General features: G+C 37.9%; 1 protein-coding gene and 1 long non-coding RNA gene across 2 annotated transcripts; one reads left to right on the top strand and one right to left on the bottom strand.

Annotated features, from left to right (window-relative positions):
* The first annotated feature begins 8,106 nt into the window (after positions 1–8,106).
* Positions 8,107–11,351, top strand: LOC122355303. Its single transcript, XR_006252207.1, has 3 exons — positions 8,107–8,845; positions 9,320–9,360; positions 10,145–11,351. It is a non-coding gene; the product is annotated as an uncharacterized LOC122355303 (long non-coding RNA).
* A 95-nt stretch (positions 11,352–11,446) lies between these two features.
* drd6b (dopamine receptor D6b) lies at positions 11,447–14,846 on the bottom strand. Its single transcript, XM_043254093.1, has 2 exons — positions 13,283–14,846; positions 11,447–11,594 (listed from the first exon to the last, which is right to left on the bottom strand). The coding sequence occupies exon 1, from the start codon at positions 14,609–14,611 to the stop codon at positions 13,304–13,306; it is 1,308 nt and encodes a 435-aa protein (XP_043110028.1). The 5' UTR covers positions 14,612–14,846; the 3' UTR covers positions 11,447–11,594; positions 13,283–13,303.
* Between the last annotated feature and the right edge of the window lie 380 nt (positions 14,847–15,226).

Genomic DNA, 15,226 nt, shown 5'->3' with positions numbered 1-15,226 from the left:
TTCCCCGAACACGGAAGTAACGTTAAGCCTATGGGTGAGGCTTCCGGTTCGTTAGACGCTGTAGGAAAATAACGTGCATTAAACTGTTTGCACTAGAAAGTAGCGTGTTCATAGGTAAGATTAAAATGACATGATAGTACACATCAATATTCAATATCAAGCAGCAAAACGAAATGTTTTATACAGTTAAAATTAGCTGTATGTGGTTGAGACCGGAAGCAATACCCATAAAATGCACAAACGGCAGCGCAAATTTTCACGTCAGAAAAAAGGGTTTTTCTTAGTTCTAGCGGCAGCCGGTCATCTCTTCCTCTTATATCACAAGATAAACACCAATAAACATCAGAACATGTCTAAACCCCGAAAAGACACAAATACACACCATATTTCACGTCATGTCCACAGACTTTTTCGATGCTTTTATTGTCTTTTTCAGAGTTTGGGCTCTCATTCTGACGGCACCCGTTCGCTTTAGAGGACTTGGTGAAAAAGTGATGACCCAAAAGATGAATTTCTTCTAATCTGTTCCCATGAGCAGCGAATATAAATTTTAGCTCGAACTATTTTTTTTCTTTCTCTCCACAGAATGCGTATAATTGTAAAATCTGTAATGTCCAGAAACATAGGTAAAACTCCCTAAATTTATTCGAGTTTGCAACTAATTGACCAAATCTTAAAGCACTTAACTTGCTTAATCTAGGTATGCACGATACTGGTTATTTGTTAGGATTAAATAAACAGTAATTAAGTTTTTTTGTGACAGTACATACGAGTTTTAAAAAGCCAGTTGGCAAGCCGTATCTGCAACATATTTCAAATCAGGCTGATGCCAATATTTACATTTAAAGTCATTATCGGCTGATTCTGATCAGTCCCTAGTGAGGAGATTTCGTTGTTGTCCATTAAAAATCCTTGCTTTAAAAAGTATTGCTTATTACATTCATGAACTGCGCTGAGCTCTGCAAAACACGTATGAAACCTTGTGGAAAAACTCTCTTTGTGATGCTTGTCTGACCTTCTAAAGGCAATACATGTGATTTTACAAACTATACAATTCAGGTGCATACAAAAGATTCCACCTTTCACGAGAGTAGAATGGCTATTAAAAGAAGCAGCCTGTCAAAGTGACCGCAGATACCTCCCGAAGAAGCTTCGTCTGCATTTAAATCAACGCTACGGCACAAAGTCTCCATTCACTGCTCACCCAGCCTTTAGGTCGTGTCTGCAAGATTTCCGATAAAAACACAAAGGCTAAACCACAAATCAGCTGTAGAAATGGTCCAGATTGTGTTACTACTTCTTCTCAAATTCAGGTAATAGCAAATAATTGGTATATAATGGTGCTGTTTTAGTTACGGAATGTGCCATTTGTTGCATTTTGAGGATTTTTATAAAGCTGTTTGTCATTTTATTATGGTGTATATACTGTGTGCAACGGCACGCGTCAAGCTGTTGAAAGTACTCCATCTAAAAGTTTTCAGAAGCCTTCTAATTTATTACGCTGCTCGTGTTATTCACTCAGAGACAGTGAAACAGAGCGGCCAGGCTGTCCGTCTAACTGTCAGGACGGTCAATAAGCCTGAAATGTGCCACCGGTGCTCGACTACCACTAAAAAAAACCTTCTTTATTGCTTCTAGCAAACTGACATTTTCATACACTAGCGGTCAAAAGTCTCTTACCGTAAGAACAGCAACCTTCTAATTGAATATGTTTTAAAATGTAATTCATTTCTTAATACAGTGCTGAATTTTCAGTGTCGTAAGATCCTTGATCCAGAGTGACAGTAACTTTCTATTCATCAAAGATTCCTGGAAAGAATTAATTCAGTTTCTACAAAAAAAAGGACAATATATGTATGTAGCATAAATGTATTAGAATGATTTCGAAAGGATCATGTGACACTGAAAATTTAGCTTGGCATCAAAGGAATAAATAATTTTTTTTTTTTGAATATAGTAAAATAGAAAGCAGTTCATTAAATCTGTAATATTTCACAAAATATGGTTTTTTTTAAATGTAAAAATGTAGTGAAAAAAAAATTATTGCACCTTTATCAAATAAATGCATCCTTGTAGAGTGTAAAAAAATGTATCTTTATATTTTTAAAGATTTTATATATATATATATATATATATATATATATATATATATATATATATATATATATATATATATATATATATATATATATATATATATATATATATATATATATATATATATATATATATATATGTGTATATATATATATGTATAAATAAAACCACTGTTTTTCAAAGCTGCTAATTTGGAAAAATGACTGTTTCTGATATCCTTTCACGCGACCGAAATGCTCCTTTCTTTTGCAGACAGCGTGAGAAGTCTAAAAAGACGAACATGGCGCTGAAGATCCTGCTATGCATTTCTTTATCCGTCCCTTCCCATCCTGCGCCATTGAGATTGATTCGACTGAATGGCGAACCGTGAAGAAGAACGCTGCCGTTTCATTCGTAACCTCCAGGTGTGTGTTTCTCTCTCCCTTTCCCTCTGTCTTTTTCCATTCCAGTCGAATGCCCCTGACAACACACCAGATTCAGACTGTTGATGGATGGATCTGTTCCTGCTGCTAATGGAAACTTTCATTCGGTTCACTGAAATAAATATGTAATATTGCAAGCTTGATTTATTTCTTTATAGGCGTAATTAGCTTATAACTGCGCCTGCATATGCTAGTCAGACAGAGAGCCCGTGCTTTTGATGTATAGCTATTAGAGTGGAAGTTACACAGACGAATGACATCCTCTAGTGTCCTCACCTCTTCAGATAGCAATACGAATACAAAGAAGGCTATTGAAGTCACGTCTCTCTCTGTCTCTGTATTTATCTTCTTCTCCCAGTCCAGCTTTCTCTTTTGTTTGGTGATCAAACGACCGCGAGCTTCATTCTCAAGTTAATTGTTCCATGTTTTTTTTTTATTTAACGCAGCATTTGCTGCCGTTTGGGATTTTGTGTGTGTTTTTGGGATTGGAAACACTTTGAGTTATCTGACGTTCTTAAGACATATTAGGGCTGAAGCATACAGTAGCCTAGGTATGCAAACAGTTAGATCAATGTGTTTTTTACACTCTGAAATGTGTCAGAATCTTATCGCCGTTACTGAGATGTCATCCCAGGACGGCCGTTTGGATGTGTAGGTGGACAACTGAAGTCTATATGAATTGAACGCTGCAAAAATGATTTTCTTACTTTCTTACTTTCTGTTTTTGTCTTGCTTTTGCTAAACATTCATGCTTGAAATTGAGAAAAACTAAAAAATGTATCTATTTTAAAAATATATGGCAGTTTATCTATCTATCTATCTATCTATATATAATCTATATATATATATATATATATATATATATATATATATATATATATATATAATATATATATAATATATATATATATATATATATATATATATATATATATATATATATATATATATATATATATATATATATATATATATATATTTTTTTTGATCATTTTAAGACTTACATCTAAAACAATTAAAAAGGAATTGCATTTCAGTTTAATAAAATGTATATTTATTTAAGAATCATACTTAAATCATGCTAGGTTACCAAAAATGAAAATGCATTCAGACATGCACACAGATTAAGCACTGTTTACAAACAAAAACAGTTATAAAATATATAACTGAAAATATATAATTTATATATCCATGCATACAGATATAGTCCTATAGCCCACAATACCAAAGAGAAATGGGAGTTAAATTCCAAGTGTTGTGGCAAAGTCTGAATGCTTCTGTAAGTGTGTGTTATCATTTTTTTTTTTTTTAATTTATGCTGTTTTAATTTAAAATGGTCACTTTCTCAGTGTAGATTCCAACAATTCAGGCTGCAGCGTAACAAAATTGAAAAAAAAGTGAAGGGGTCTGAATAATCTATGAATACCCTATATATTTATGCTGTCAAAATAAAAGTTTTTGTCTGCATAATATATAATGTATAATATTAATATAATATAATATATATATATATATATATATATATATATATATATATATTCATATATATATATATATTCATATAATTTCTATTATAAATATATTTGTGTCTATATGTGTGTGTGTGTGTGTGTGTGTGTGTGTGTGTGTGTGTGTGCATATATATATATATATATATATATATATATATATATATATATACACACACACACATATATGCGAAGTGCCTGAATCAAACCTAAAAGAGTACAGGAGGTCGTTCCATTCACTCTAAATAATGCATTGTTCCAGGTTTCCTCTGATATATACACTCCCAAATCCTTTTGACCATGCTGCATGAATTCTATATATAATATATTTTTTACAGATATTAAAGCGTTATATACATTATAGATCACACTTTTCAAATGCAAGGGAATATTTAAAACTGCATCCAGCCCTGTACTAAGAGAAATGGAGGAAAATGTGGGACAATGTTTTTTGATTAGATGTCAAATCGAAAAAGATCTAAACAGATGTGAAGTAGGCAGTTTGTGTTTTGATGAGAAATATTTTTGGTACAACTGAGCATCGAGTGCGAAGCTGTATTTGGATAAACAAAAGCAGGTCGGGATGAAGAAGTACAAGAACTCTCCTTGAAATACACCAGACATCTCTGTGGTTCTCAAGCCAATAAAGTGCTTCTGAGATATTTGCGGCCCAATAATAATAATAATAATAATAATACCTAAAATTAGGAAGTAATCCGCCTTGAGTTTTTTGTCTTTGGAGAAATTCTTTCCAAAATCCTAGGTGTTTTTCCACCCCGTACAAATGATGAGATCAGTCTGTCTAAATTCTGAACAAAAGATTTAGGTATAAAAACAGGGATACATTAAAAGTACAAGAATCTTGCAAAAATGCTCATTTTATTAATTCTTCGAGGTCTAGTTTTAACGTGTCAGTTAAAGGAGCAATCTTCTCTTTGTAAAGGTTAGGGAATCCCTGTGTGATATATAAACCAAGCCGAAAGGCACACCAGTATATCATCGGCATATATACATATATAAGGATACCGTATGTTCTGTTGATGTCCTTAAAATGCTATTTGTAATAACTGATGCCTTAGGGGAAAAGTGTAACTTTATCATTGAGAGAAATTGACAAATTTGGGGTATAATTTGAGAGGCAGCTTTAGATTTTAATTGGTAGGCTAAAATTCATCCAGCTTTTTCACAATGTACACAAACATATGTGTGTGTGTGTGTGTGTGTGTGTGTTTTTGTTAAGAGTGGAGGTATATGAGCTAGTTATTATTTCTCCCCTAATAACTACTTTAAGTGTCTCCCACAATGTAGATGCTGACCTGTTGTGTAATAGGAAATCATATATAGAATCATATCCATAGAATCCAGGATCTGATAATAAGGACGTATCTCCGCAAAGGTCTTTCACTATACCTCAAATACCTGCAAGTGAGATATAATTGGACAGAAGCACGGTCTGGTTCCACAATAGGTAAATAATCGACTCGTTCCTCAGAAGGAAGGAGAAATGTAGGAGTTGTGAACTTGTGAGAACTAGGAATATACTGTGTGGAAATAGAAATCAGCAAGGATTATCAGCCCCCACTTGGTCTATGAGAGTAGATAAAGCTTGGGCCATTTTATAACGTGATAAAGATTTGGGATGAGAGCGCTTAAGGAATGGATCCATAACAAAATGTATGCCAACACCAAAAATCAAGAGATGGGCAATAGAGAAACAAGTTTATTAATACAACTCAGATCATCCCAGTTAGGGGAACCCCCACATTTTAATAGAGAAAAAGCTCATTTTGCTCAGTTTGCTCAGCTAACGATTCTCAGAAGACGGTCGGCCATTTATCTGTTCTTCATCAGTTCATCCTTAGGGATGTAGAGAACAGCAGATAACTGCATCGTTCAAAGATTGGTCAACCTTCACCGAATTATATAGTGACCTCTTTAAAAAGAATTCTGGGAACTGAGTAAGACGGTCTGTAAACAAAAATAAAATAAAACAATAATAATAATAATAAGTAATAATAAATTGCTCACAAAGACACACATGTAAATTCAGTGGTTTATTCCAAGTCCTCAACAGTATATATATATATATATATATATATATATATATATATATATTTATTTTTTTTAATGAACCAATTGCACAGGCTTTTATTCATGCATAGCCTACACATTGATCAACATTATGAGATACACTGATCCAGTCGCCTGATATAACAATTTGGCCATTGTTAAATTGGCTCAGACACTCTTGACCATTTTCCCGCTTCCAATACGTTGATTGCTTGAACTGATTGTTTTGCTCACCACCTAATCTTCCCACACATTAATATGCGGCCTTGTTAGGAGATGATATTCGCGTCACCTCTGACCGGTCATGATATTTTGGCTCATCTCTATATATATATAGCACATCAAGTACGGTAAACAGAAGCTCAAACGTGACATGCACTGCAAATGATTCAAGGTGTGAGTAAACCATTCAAACCAACCAAAGTGACCCGAACTGCAATTCATTTCGGACCTGTCAGATTAGATAAAAAGAGCGATTCATTAAAAATCTGGCCTCGTTAGTTCTAATTCTAAACAGCGGATAAAAAACGTATGCGGAAGTATTATCAGGGATCTCCATCGTCAGGCAAGGATTTAAGTCGAGCTGTTTTATGTTGCGCTTAATACAATACAATACAATACTTTATAAGCTTCACGCTAAAAAAACTGGAAAGTAACAGAATCGGTGATGCCGACTTTTCAACTATGAGATAAATTCAAGTTTAAAGGGATGCTTAACCCCAAAATGAAAATGCTGTCATTAATCGAATACCCCCATGTCGTTCAGATATGTCTTCTACGTTTATTAACGCTTTGATTGTCGAATAGTTGAATGAAGTTGTTGTTAAGTATTCTCATCACTTCATAATTTTAATAGTTGAACCACTGATGGCAGATGGAGTATTCTGTCATTTACTAAGCCTCCTGGTTTTCCTCCAAAATATACTGTTTTCATCAAAAAATGGGTGCAAAAAAACACATCAATTAACTTTTCATTTTGCTGATTCTAATGGATGTGCAGATGGATCTTTTAATTGTAGCAGAAGCACATTTTGAAGGACTTTTAATAGCGTGAAGTGGATCCACTTTAGCAAGAAAGTAGTTTCCTGCTGACGATAAGGCAAAAATTGAACCGGTTTTACACTAATTTGTCATTTTTGTGCATGTGGACGATCTCCAGCACAGGTCCCGCCGACATTTTCAGCGGTTGGAGATTTCCCTTCCACCTCTTGTTTGGTTTGGTTGTTCTCCGCTGTTATATAATCAGAATTATTTCGGAGGATGTCGGGTAGGAGGGTGCGTCTAATTGGGATGTGGGTTGCCGTGTGGCCCACAAGGGATCGGCAAGCATCTGCGAGTGTCTTTTCATCACAGTTATCAGTCTTTCCCAACGGATCCCGGGTCTTCTTCCTGTGAACTGCTTCGTGCTGAGTCCCGTTGACATGCAAATTTAAGAGCGGAATAGAGGTATGAAATTCTTTGACTGTTGCTGATGAGGCGAGGGAGCGCTGCCGCTGTCTCTTGCGTTATATGGATTAACATGTGCGACTTTCTATTGGGCTAGAGAAACAAAACATGTCTCGGCAGTATAGGAAAGGAAAATGTTATAATATTATAGCCTATTATTCGCTCGCCCTCGAGCCTTTTCTCGACGGGGAATTTTCAAGCAATCTTTATGAAACTCTTTTCAGTGACACTTTGTAGACACGGCTGTCAAGCCCAAAAAAACTATAAAAGCGTGACTATATTCCCTGTCTCTTGAAGCTTCATTGAAGTTATTCATTGAAAATATTTTACTCGTAGTAATTTTATCATAATAACATTTAAAGAGACAGTTCAATTGGAAATGATGAATGCTGAAATCACAATTTCTTCACATTATAATGCATTTGACGCAATGGAGCATTGTAGGTTAAATATAGATCATTGTGATGTTTTATCAGGTGTTTGGACTCTGACGGCACCCATTCACTGCAGAGCAAGTGATGCAATGCTACATTTCTCCAATCAATATCCGATGACCGGTAGGTACGTTTTCATCCATTTTTTAGTCGTGGGTGCAATATTCATTCGAGATACTGCACTAGTCAGTATTCAAATTCGTGAATTGTTATTAAGTTCAATAAAACTAACTTCCCCAAATGCACGAGAACTAATATATTTCAGAAAAACCGACGCATCGCGGCCCTAAGATTAATTCTAATTCGTCACAGGATGGCGCGATGAAGTCAAACTGTGACATTCCCAGCTGCTCCAAACTTTTGATAAAAACTCCAATAATAGACTAGAATCAAACAATGATTAGAATTCAGGTAGCGACACCTGAGGTTCATTTGCATTAGAATAAATGCAGTGTCTTTGGGGAAAAGAAAGACCGACCGGGTAGAACACAATCCTGACCAGAACGAATTCGAAATATATCCCAGTGCGCATCAGATGTGTTCTAGTGCGTGCTATTATTCTTGAGAAAGGAAGAGATTGAATTGGGTTGGTGATTAGCATTAAAACACGTCTAGATCATATTTACCACTCATCAGAATAATGTCAATTCCTAAATAAAAAGCAATAAAACAAATACTATCGTTATGCACAAATGCTTTTTTTTTCCATTTTACAGTAATGAGAACACATTTCTGCACGGTGGTAATGGTGAATATATAAATAGAAACATGTCTCGGACATGTTCTTGAGATGCACCCTGCTTTTCATTGTGACAGTTATGCGTTTTGCACCGTGCATACAGCTCCAGTTCTTCCTGACCTTCGAGAGGTGAGAAGTGACATGTTTTTTTAACAAGAAGCATTCTGTACAGTGTGGGAATGAATTTTAAGCATATCCTCAATTCTCTGTCCTGCATTCGTTTCCACTGACTGCCGTAAACATTTGTTCCTTCCTTCGGAGTCGAAGTCTTCCGCGCACAGCACGCATCATCCACTGACCTTTGATCCACGCTTTCATTTGCATAACATTTTTGTCATGTTTCGGGGTAAATAAGTCACACGGCTTACAAAATAAATGCAAAAATCTAAACTACAGCTTGCACTCACATTTCGTTGCACATATTCCAGCTGCTAGCTAACAGTTTTTGCACTTGTTCTTAATATATAACTTGAACAAATTGGCCCAGAAACAAAACGTATTGTGTAATGCTACCTGCTGTTACTTTTTGGGTCATTGCTTTATAAGTGACAAAGTCTGTTGGTTGACAGGCTTGTTAAAACTTGAGATCTTTTTTGCATTCAGTGCACTTTGGATGAAACGTTTACTGATGCCAAGCTGAGTTGGTAAGGAGATTTATGTATGAGTTTTGAGCACAAAACATGTACCTGTTTTTTCTAATCATGTTTACAATTACCAGCTTGCTGTGATTTCCACTCCATTAACTTCTTTGAATTCTATCCAAAAAAAAAGAATTCCTCCACTTTTTAACCAAGTTTTACTAAATCATCTTGATCAAGTTATTTAAAAACTTTAGACCGAATTGTTTTCAAAAATTGTTCGTAAAAAAATATATAAATATTCTCATAAATTATTTGCATATACATGACCCTGGATCACTAAACGAGTCTTAAATGCCGGTTTTCAAAAATATGAAAAAAGATTAATTGAGTTTACTAAAATTTTGAATATGAGGGTGCTAAATATTGAGAAAATCGCTTTTAAACTTGTCCAAATGAAGTTCTTGCAATGCATGTTACTAATTGAAAATTAAGTTTTAATACATTTACAGTAAGAGATTTACAAAATGTCTTCATGGAACATGATATTTACTTAATATCCTAAAATAAAATAAAAATCGTTTTGACCCAAACAATGTATTTTTGTCTATTGCTACAAATTTCCCCCAGCGACTTAAAACTGCTTTTTTGCTCCAGGATCACATATATTTAACTGTTCCTCTTATAATCAAAACTGTCTCGGGTCACGCAAAGCGCATTAAAAATGCATAAAATCACAATGCATTGTTGATGTTTCGTACCGTTCTCCAGAAAAACAGTTTTGACTTGAAAACGTCAAATAAACACTGTGTAAGATACCCATCTGAGCTGTATTTTACCAAATCCACAGCTCAGAGGATGAAACAAATCGACTGAACTGCTGCGTTCTGAACAACAGAGGCGAGATTGTCTGCAGCCTGCTCTGATCTGACGTTCCCTTTCCTGTGATTCGTGGTGTTTGAATCTGGATGGAATAATATGAGCGCATCTGTTGCTGAGATTCCCTGAGCGCTTCTTCAATTGGCGAAGAGCTTCAGTGTTATGAGAGTTTAATAACCTTTTATATTCTGATGTGTATTGTATTTACACCATTCATGAGAATAATAAGCTTGAGGGTGCTGGGTAAATATTAAGTGCCTGCAGACAGCAGATGCATCAGGTCTCACAAAGGCTTATCACCTCCAATTTTTCCCCTATACTGGGGATCGTGATGCACTTCCAGATCCATTACAGTATAGTGCTGTCTGAAAGAGGCTTTCTTCACATTCACCTGCCACAAACAGTGCCCCGGATTTAAATGCAGTGCTTAAAAGTGCCTGTTTGTGCATTTCCCAGTCATTCTTTACATATTAGCGATGTTGGTTTCATTGTACAACAGGGCTAATGCCCTAAAAATGATCTAAAATAATTGTATAATTAATAATACATTAATAGGAACACTTTACAATAAGGCGTATTTGTAATGTTGACCAGATTTTGAATAAATTTGGGTTTTTTTTGTAATTTTACCACACATATTATGTTTTTTTCAATGCCTCTTTTCGCCGTTCACGCTATTTCAGCTCAGCAATTTGAGTCAAGCGCAGAGGCTTTCAAGCAATTGCTGTCCCAGCCACAAAGAAGCCAACTTCTCCCTGCCGTACGGTCCAATAATAGCTTTCAGAGCTGCGTGTGCTGACACAAAATAAGTTTTGCAGCCGGTTCGCTTTACTGAACATCGCTCAAGACGGCTTGAAGCGCTCATCAAAACAGATTTTATGTATCGAGGGTTTTTGTGCATGGGTGTAATTTTGACAAATCCCTTACATCTACCGTCCTTCAAACCGCACGCTCGTGTTAGCCTGACAACTGCTGATTTATAAGCGTTACATATATAATTTAGAGTTAGTTCACCCCAAAATAAAAATTCTGTTATTAATTATTCACTCTCATGTCGTTCCAAGCCTGTAAGACCTTTGTTCGTCTTCAGAACGCAAATTAAATTTATGCTGAAATCCGAGCTGCTTTCTGACCCTCCGAAGACAGCAACTGAAATGATCCGGGTCCAGAAACGTAGTGAATCGGTAAAGCAGTGGCGTTTTATTTATTTGTTTCACTTATAACTGTGCTTGATCTGAGCGTATTTTTCTCTCGTTTCATTCTAGAAGCCGGAGAAAGCAACGTTTCTGTCGGAGGTCTTGTGTTTTTGTCCAGAAGCAACATCTCACGAACACTTTTTAACTTCACGAGATGTTAACTGATGGATTGGAGTGGTTTGGAGTCTCATTCTGACGGCACCCATTCGCCACAGAGAGCCACTGCTGGGCAAATGACGTAATGCTGCATTTCTCCAAATCTGATGAGCAAACCCCATCTACTCCTAAATTAGCCCGTTTTTATTTTGGAGCGATCACTCGCAGTGTGTTTTACACTCTCAGCAAATAGACGGTTAACTCTTACTGTGCGAAGCCGGATAAATTTAGCATCCAATTACTTTGGTTTCAGCTCTTTATTTTTCCTTGTGCTTGTTCCCGATCCCTTCCTCACGAGCATTCATTACCGTGAACCAAAAAAATGGAACTGCGACATGAATAATTTGTCGAACTAATAGCTTTTTGTCGAAGTGCAAGAGTTTACACAGGACACTGTGACCTCATAGTTTTCACAGAATTACTTGGGAGTGTGTGTGTGTGTGTGTGTGTGAGAGAGAGAGAGTGAGTGTAAGCGTGTGCAGGTTTCATTGATTAGGACTTGAAATTTCCTTTATCTTCTTTTTGCTCTCAAGTGGCACCTGCTACAACAGCGTACTTCATCTCCTAATAACTGTGGTAATTAAGTGAGCAATTATCTCTAACAAGGCTCTTCAGATTTGCATCTAAACATAACAAAATCCCACTCTGCTTTTCCTGTTTTATCGAGTCTTTTAACATGGCAGAAACATATTTTTATAATGGCATCTATAGCGGCTGTGTGCAGCACACGGCATTAAATAATAATAATTAAATAACATTTTTAAGATCATCTCGTGTTATTTTGTATCAAAAATGCACAGAATGTTGTTGTTGACAAACTTGTTGTTTTTCAGCTCAGCGTGTAATTAAACAGTTATCGATTATTGTGTGTTTAGTGAAGATCATTTCTTATTATGAGCATATTTAAAATTAAATGTGTGCAATAATCTCATCCTCATAATAATCGTTACCAACAGTGTCTGGAAATGTTTATGTCGTCTTCAGGTGGTCTCCAAAATTCTGAGACTATAAAAATCTTGCATAAAATAAATTATATGTATATATATATATATATATATATATATATATATATATATATATATATATATATATATATATATATATATATATAACATTTTAATATGAATAAGAGACATGGTTTTGCTCTGTTTTTTTAGGTTGCAAATCAAATCATAATCAGGTTTTACGTTCATCCCTGCATTCATCTTTCATTCAAAATATATATATATATATATATATATATATATATATATATATATATATATATATATATATATATATATATATATATTATAATATTACTTATTTAAATTCACATTTCTCAACAGGTCTTGCACTTCTGGACACCGGCATTCAATTTCTTCACATTTTGAAAATCAAAATTAGCCTTAGCCCTAAATTTAAGCCGATTTGCCATAAAATATTCTTTCTCCTTAAAAAAATCTGTTATTGGAGATGCAAGGTGGAAGAAACAAAGCGGAAAAAAAAGCGGGCAACAACGAATTCTACGCAAAATACGCAAACTGAAACCCCGTACTTGAGGATTTTTGTCCTTCAGTTGCAGCTAAAATTTCCATCTCCGTCCGTTCCATCGTAAACAAACTACACTCTGAATGCGATGCGTGTGATTCAGAAGGTTTTTAATGTAATCCAGATGGATGCACATTATATACGCCACATCAATTTTACAATGTTAGCCTTGCGTTAAGTATTTTTATAACACGTCCTGTGCATGTTCATTCTGATCCTATAAATAGGCACGCACGGAACAAATCAGGTCAACAGTCCTCAATTTGACCTGGAATCCCACAGCAGTCGCTCAGCGTCGCGGAGGTGAAGGGCATCATATCCAGGGATATCTCCATCTCTCCCTCCTGCTGCTCCAGCGCGGGAAGCACCGCGTTCCGCTGGACACGAGACGAATCGGACACGACCGAGACCTTGTCGAAAGGTAAGTCCACGTGCTCCCCGTGATGGCCCGGGACCAGAACCAGGCGCTGCGGGTCGGAAGCGCCCTGCGCGTCCTTCTGGAGCAGAGTGGTGTCGTGATGGTAGGACACCAGCTCGTTGGTGAAGTTCACCGTCTCCACCGCGGAAGACGCGCAGAGCCGGTTGCAGCCCAGGATGGTGCTGAAGGCTTTGCGGAAGTCCGCGTTGAACGCGTAGATGACCGGGTTGAGCGAGGAGTTGGCCCAGCCGAACCAGACGAAGATGTTGAAAGCCGTGCTGCTCACGCACGGAGAGTCTCCGAGAGTGTCCAGGTCGCAGAACGGCACGATGCAGTTGAGAACGAAAAAGGGCAGCCAGCAGAACACGAACACCCCCATGATGATGGACAGCGTTTTTAACACCTTGGTTTCTTTCTTAAAAGTGGTTTTCAGCGACGGCTCGCTCGCGCAGTCGTGCACGTGCCCGGCCGCCCTCTCCAAAGTGGAGATCCTCCGGATCTGCGTTTGCGCGATCCGGTAGATCCGCGTGTACGTCCCTATCATGATGATAACGGGGATGTAAAAGCTGATCAGCGAAGATGCGATCGCGTAAGTCCTGTTTAAAGTCGCCGTGCAGTCCTCCGAGCTGTCGGTGAGGTTCAAGGGCGCGCTGGGGTCCTCGGCTCTGTGCCAGTTCAGTCTGACCGGAATGAAAGAGATCAGGACGGAAAGCGTCCAAGCCATCCCGATCATTATAAACGCCATCCTTTGGGTCATTTTGCGCTCGTAACGGAAGGGGCTCGAGATGGCCCAGTATCTGTCCAAACTGATGATGCACAGGTTTAGGATGGACGCCGTCGAGCACATGATATCAAAAGCTATCCAAGTGTCACAAAAGCTCCCGAAGAGCCAGCAGCCGGCCACCTCAGAGACCGCTTTCCACGGCATGACCAGAACAGCCACGAAGAGATCGGAAACCGCGAGGGATATGACGAAGAAATTGGTGACTTTGGATCGGAGGTGTCTGAATTTGATGACGGCGGCGCACACGAGCGTGTTGCCCAGCAGCGTGGAGAGGATGAGCGCGCAGAGAGCGCAGCCCGTCAGCGCGCGGACACCCACACCGGAGCTATCCCTTTCTGCACCATCGCTCTCCATGGGGCTTCCTCTGGACCCAGAGCAGATAGATCATGTTCAAGCGGCTCCTCACGTCACCGGCCCCTCAGTTTTCCAAGGAATATCTCTTCCGAAAAGACTCGCTGTGGTCTTCTTACAGAGTGTCATCGTGGAGGGAATGGGGCTGCACTCTCCTCTCTAAACACGGAGTTTGATGGGAGAGAGAGAGAGAGAGGGAGAGAGAGAGAGAGAGAGAGAGAGAGAGAGAGAGAGAGAGAGAGAGAGAGAGAGGAGAGAGAGAGAGAGAGAGAGAGAGAGAGAGAGAGAGAGAGAGAGAGAGAGAGAGAGAGAGAGAGAGAGAGAGAGAGAGAGAGAGAGAGAGAGAGAGAGAGAGAGAGAGAGAGAGAGAGAGAGAGAGAGAGAGAGAGAGAGAGAGAGAGAGAGAGAGAGAGAGAGAGAGAGAGAGAGAGAGAGAGAGAGAGAGAGAGAGAGAGAGAGAGAGAGAGAGAGAGAGAGAGAGAGAGAGAGAGAGAGAGAGAGAGAGAGAGAGAGAGGGAGAGAGAGAGAGAGAGAGAGGGAGAGAGAGAGAGAAAGAGAGAGAGAGACAGGAGAGAGAGAGGGAGAGAGAGAGAGGGGGAGAGGGAGAGAGAGAAAGAG

The sequence above is a fragment of the Puntigrus tetrazona genome, chromosome 12 (assembly GCF_018831695.1).
Source record: "Puntigrus tetrazona isolate hp1 chromosome 12, ASM1883169v1, whole genome shotgun sequence".
Classification (NCBI taxonomy): domain Eukaryota; kingdom Metazoa; phylum Chordata; class Actinopteri; order Cypriniformes; family Cyprinidae; genus Puntigrus; species Puntigrus tetrazona.
The sequence above is the reverse complement of the archived record's forward strand: the minus strand, read 5'-3'. Positions and strand labels throughout refer to the sequence as shown.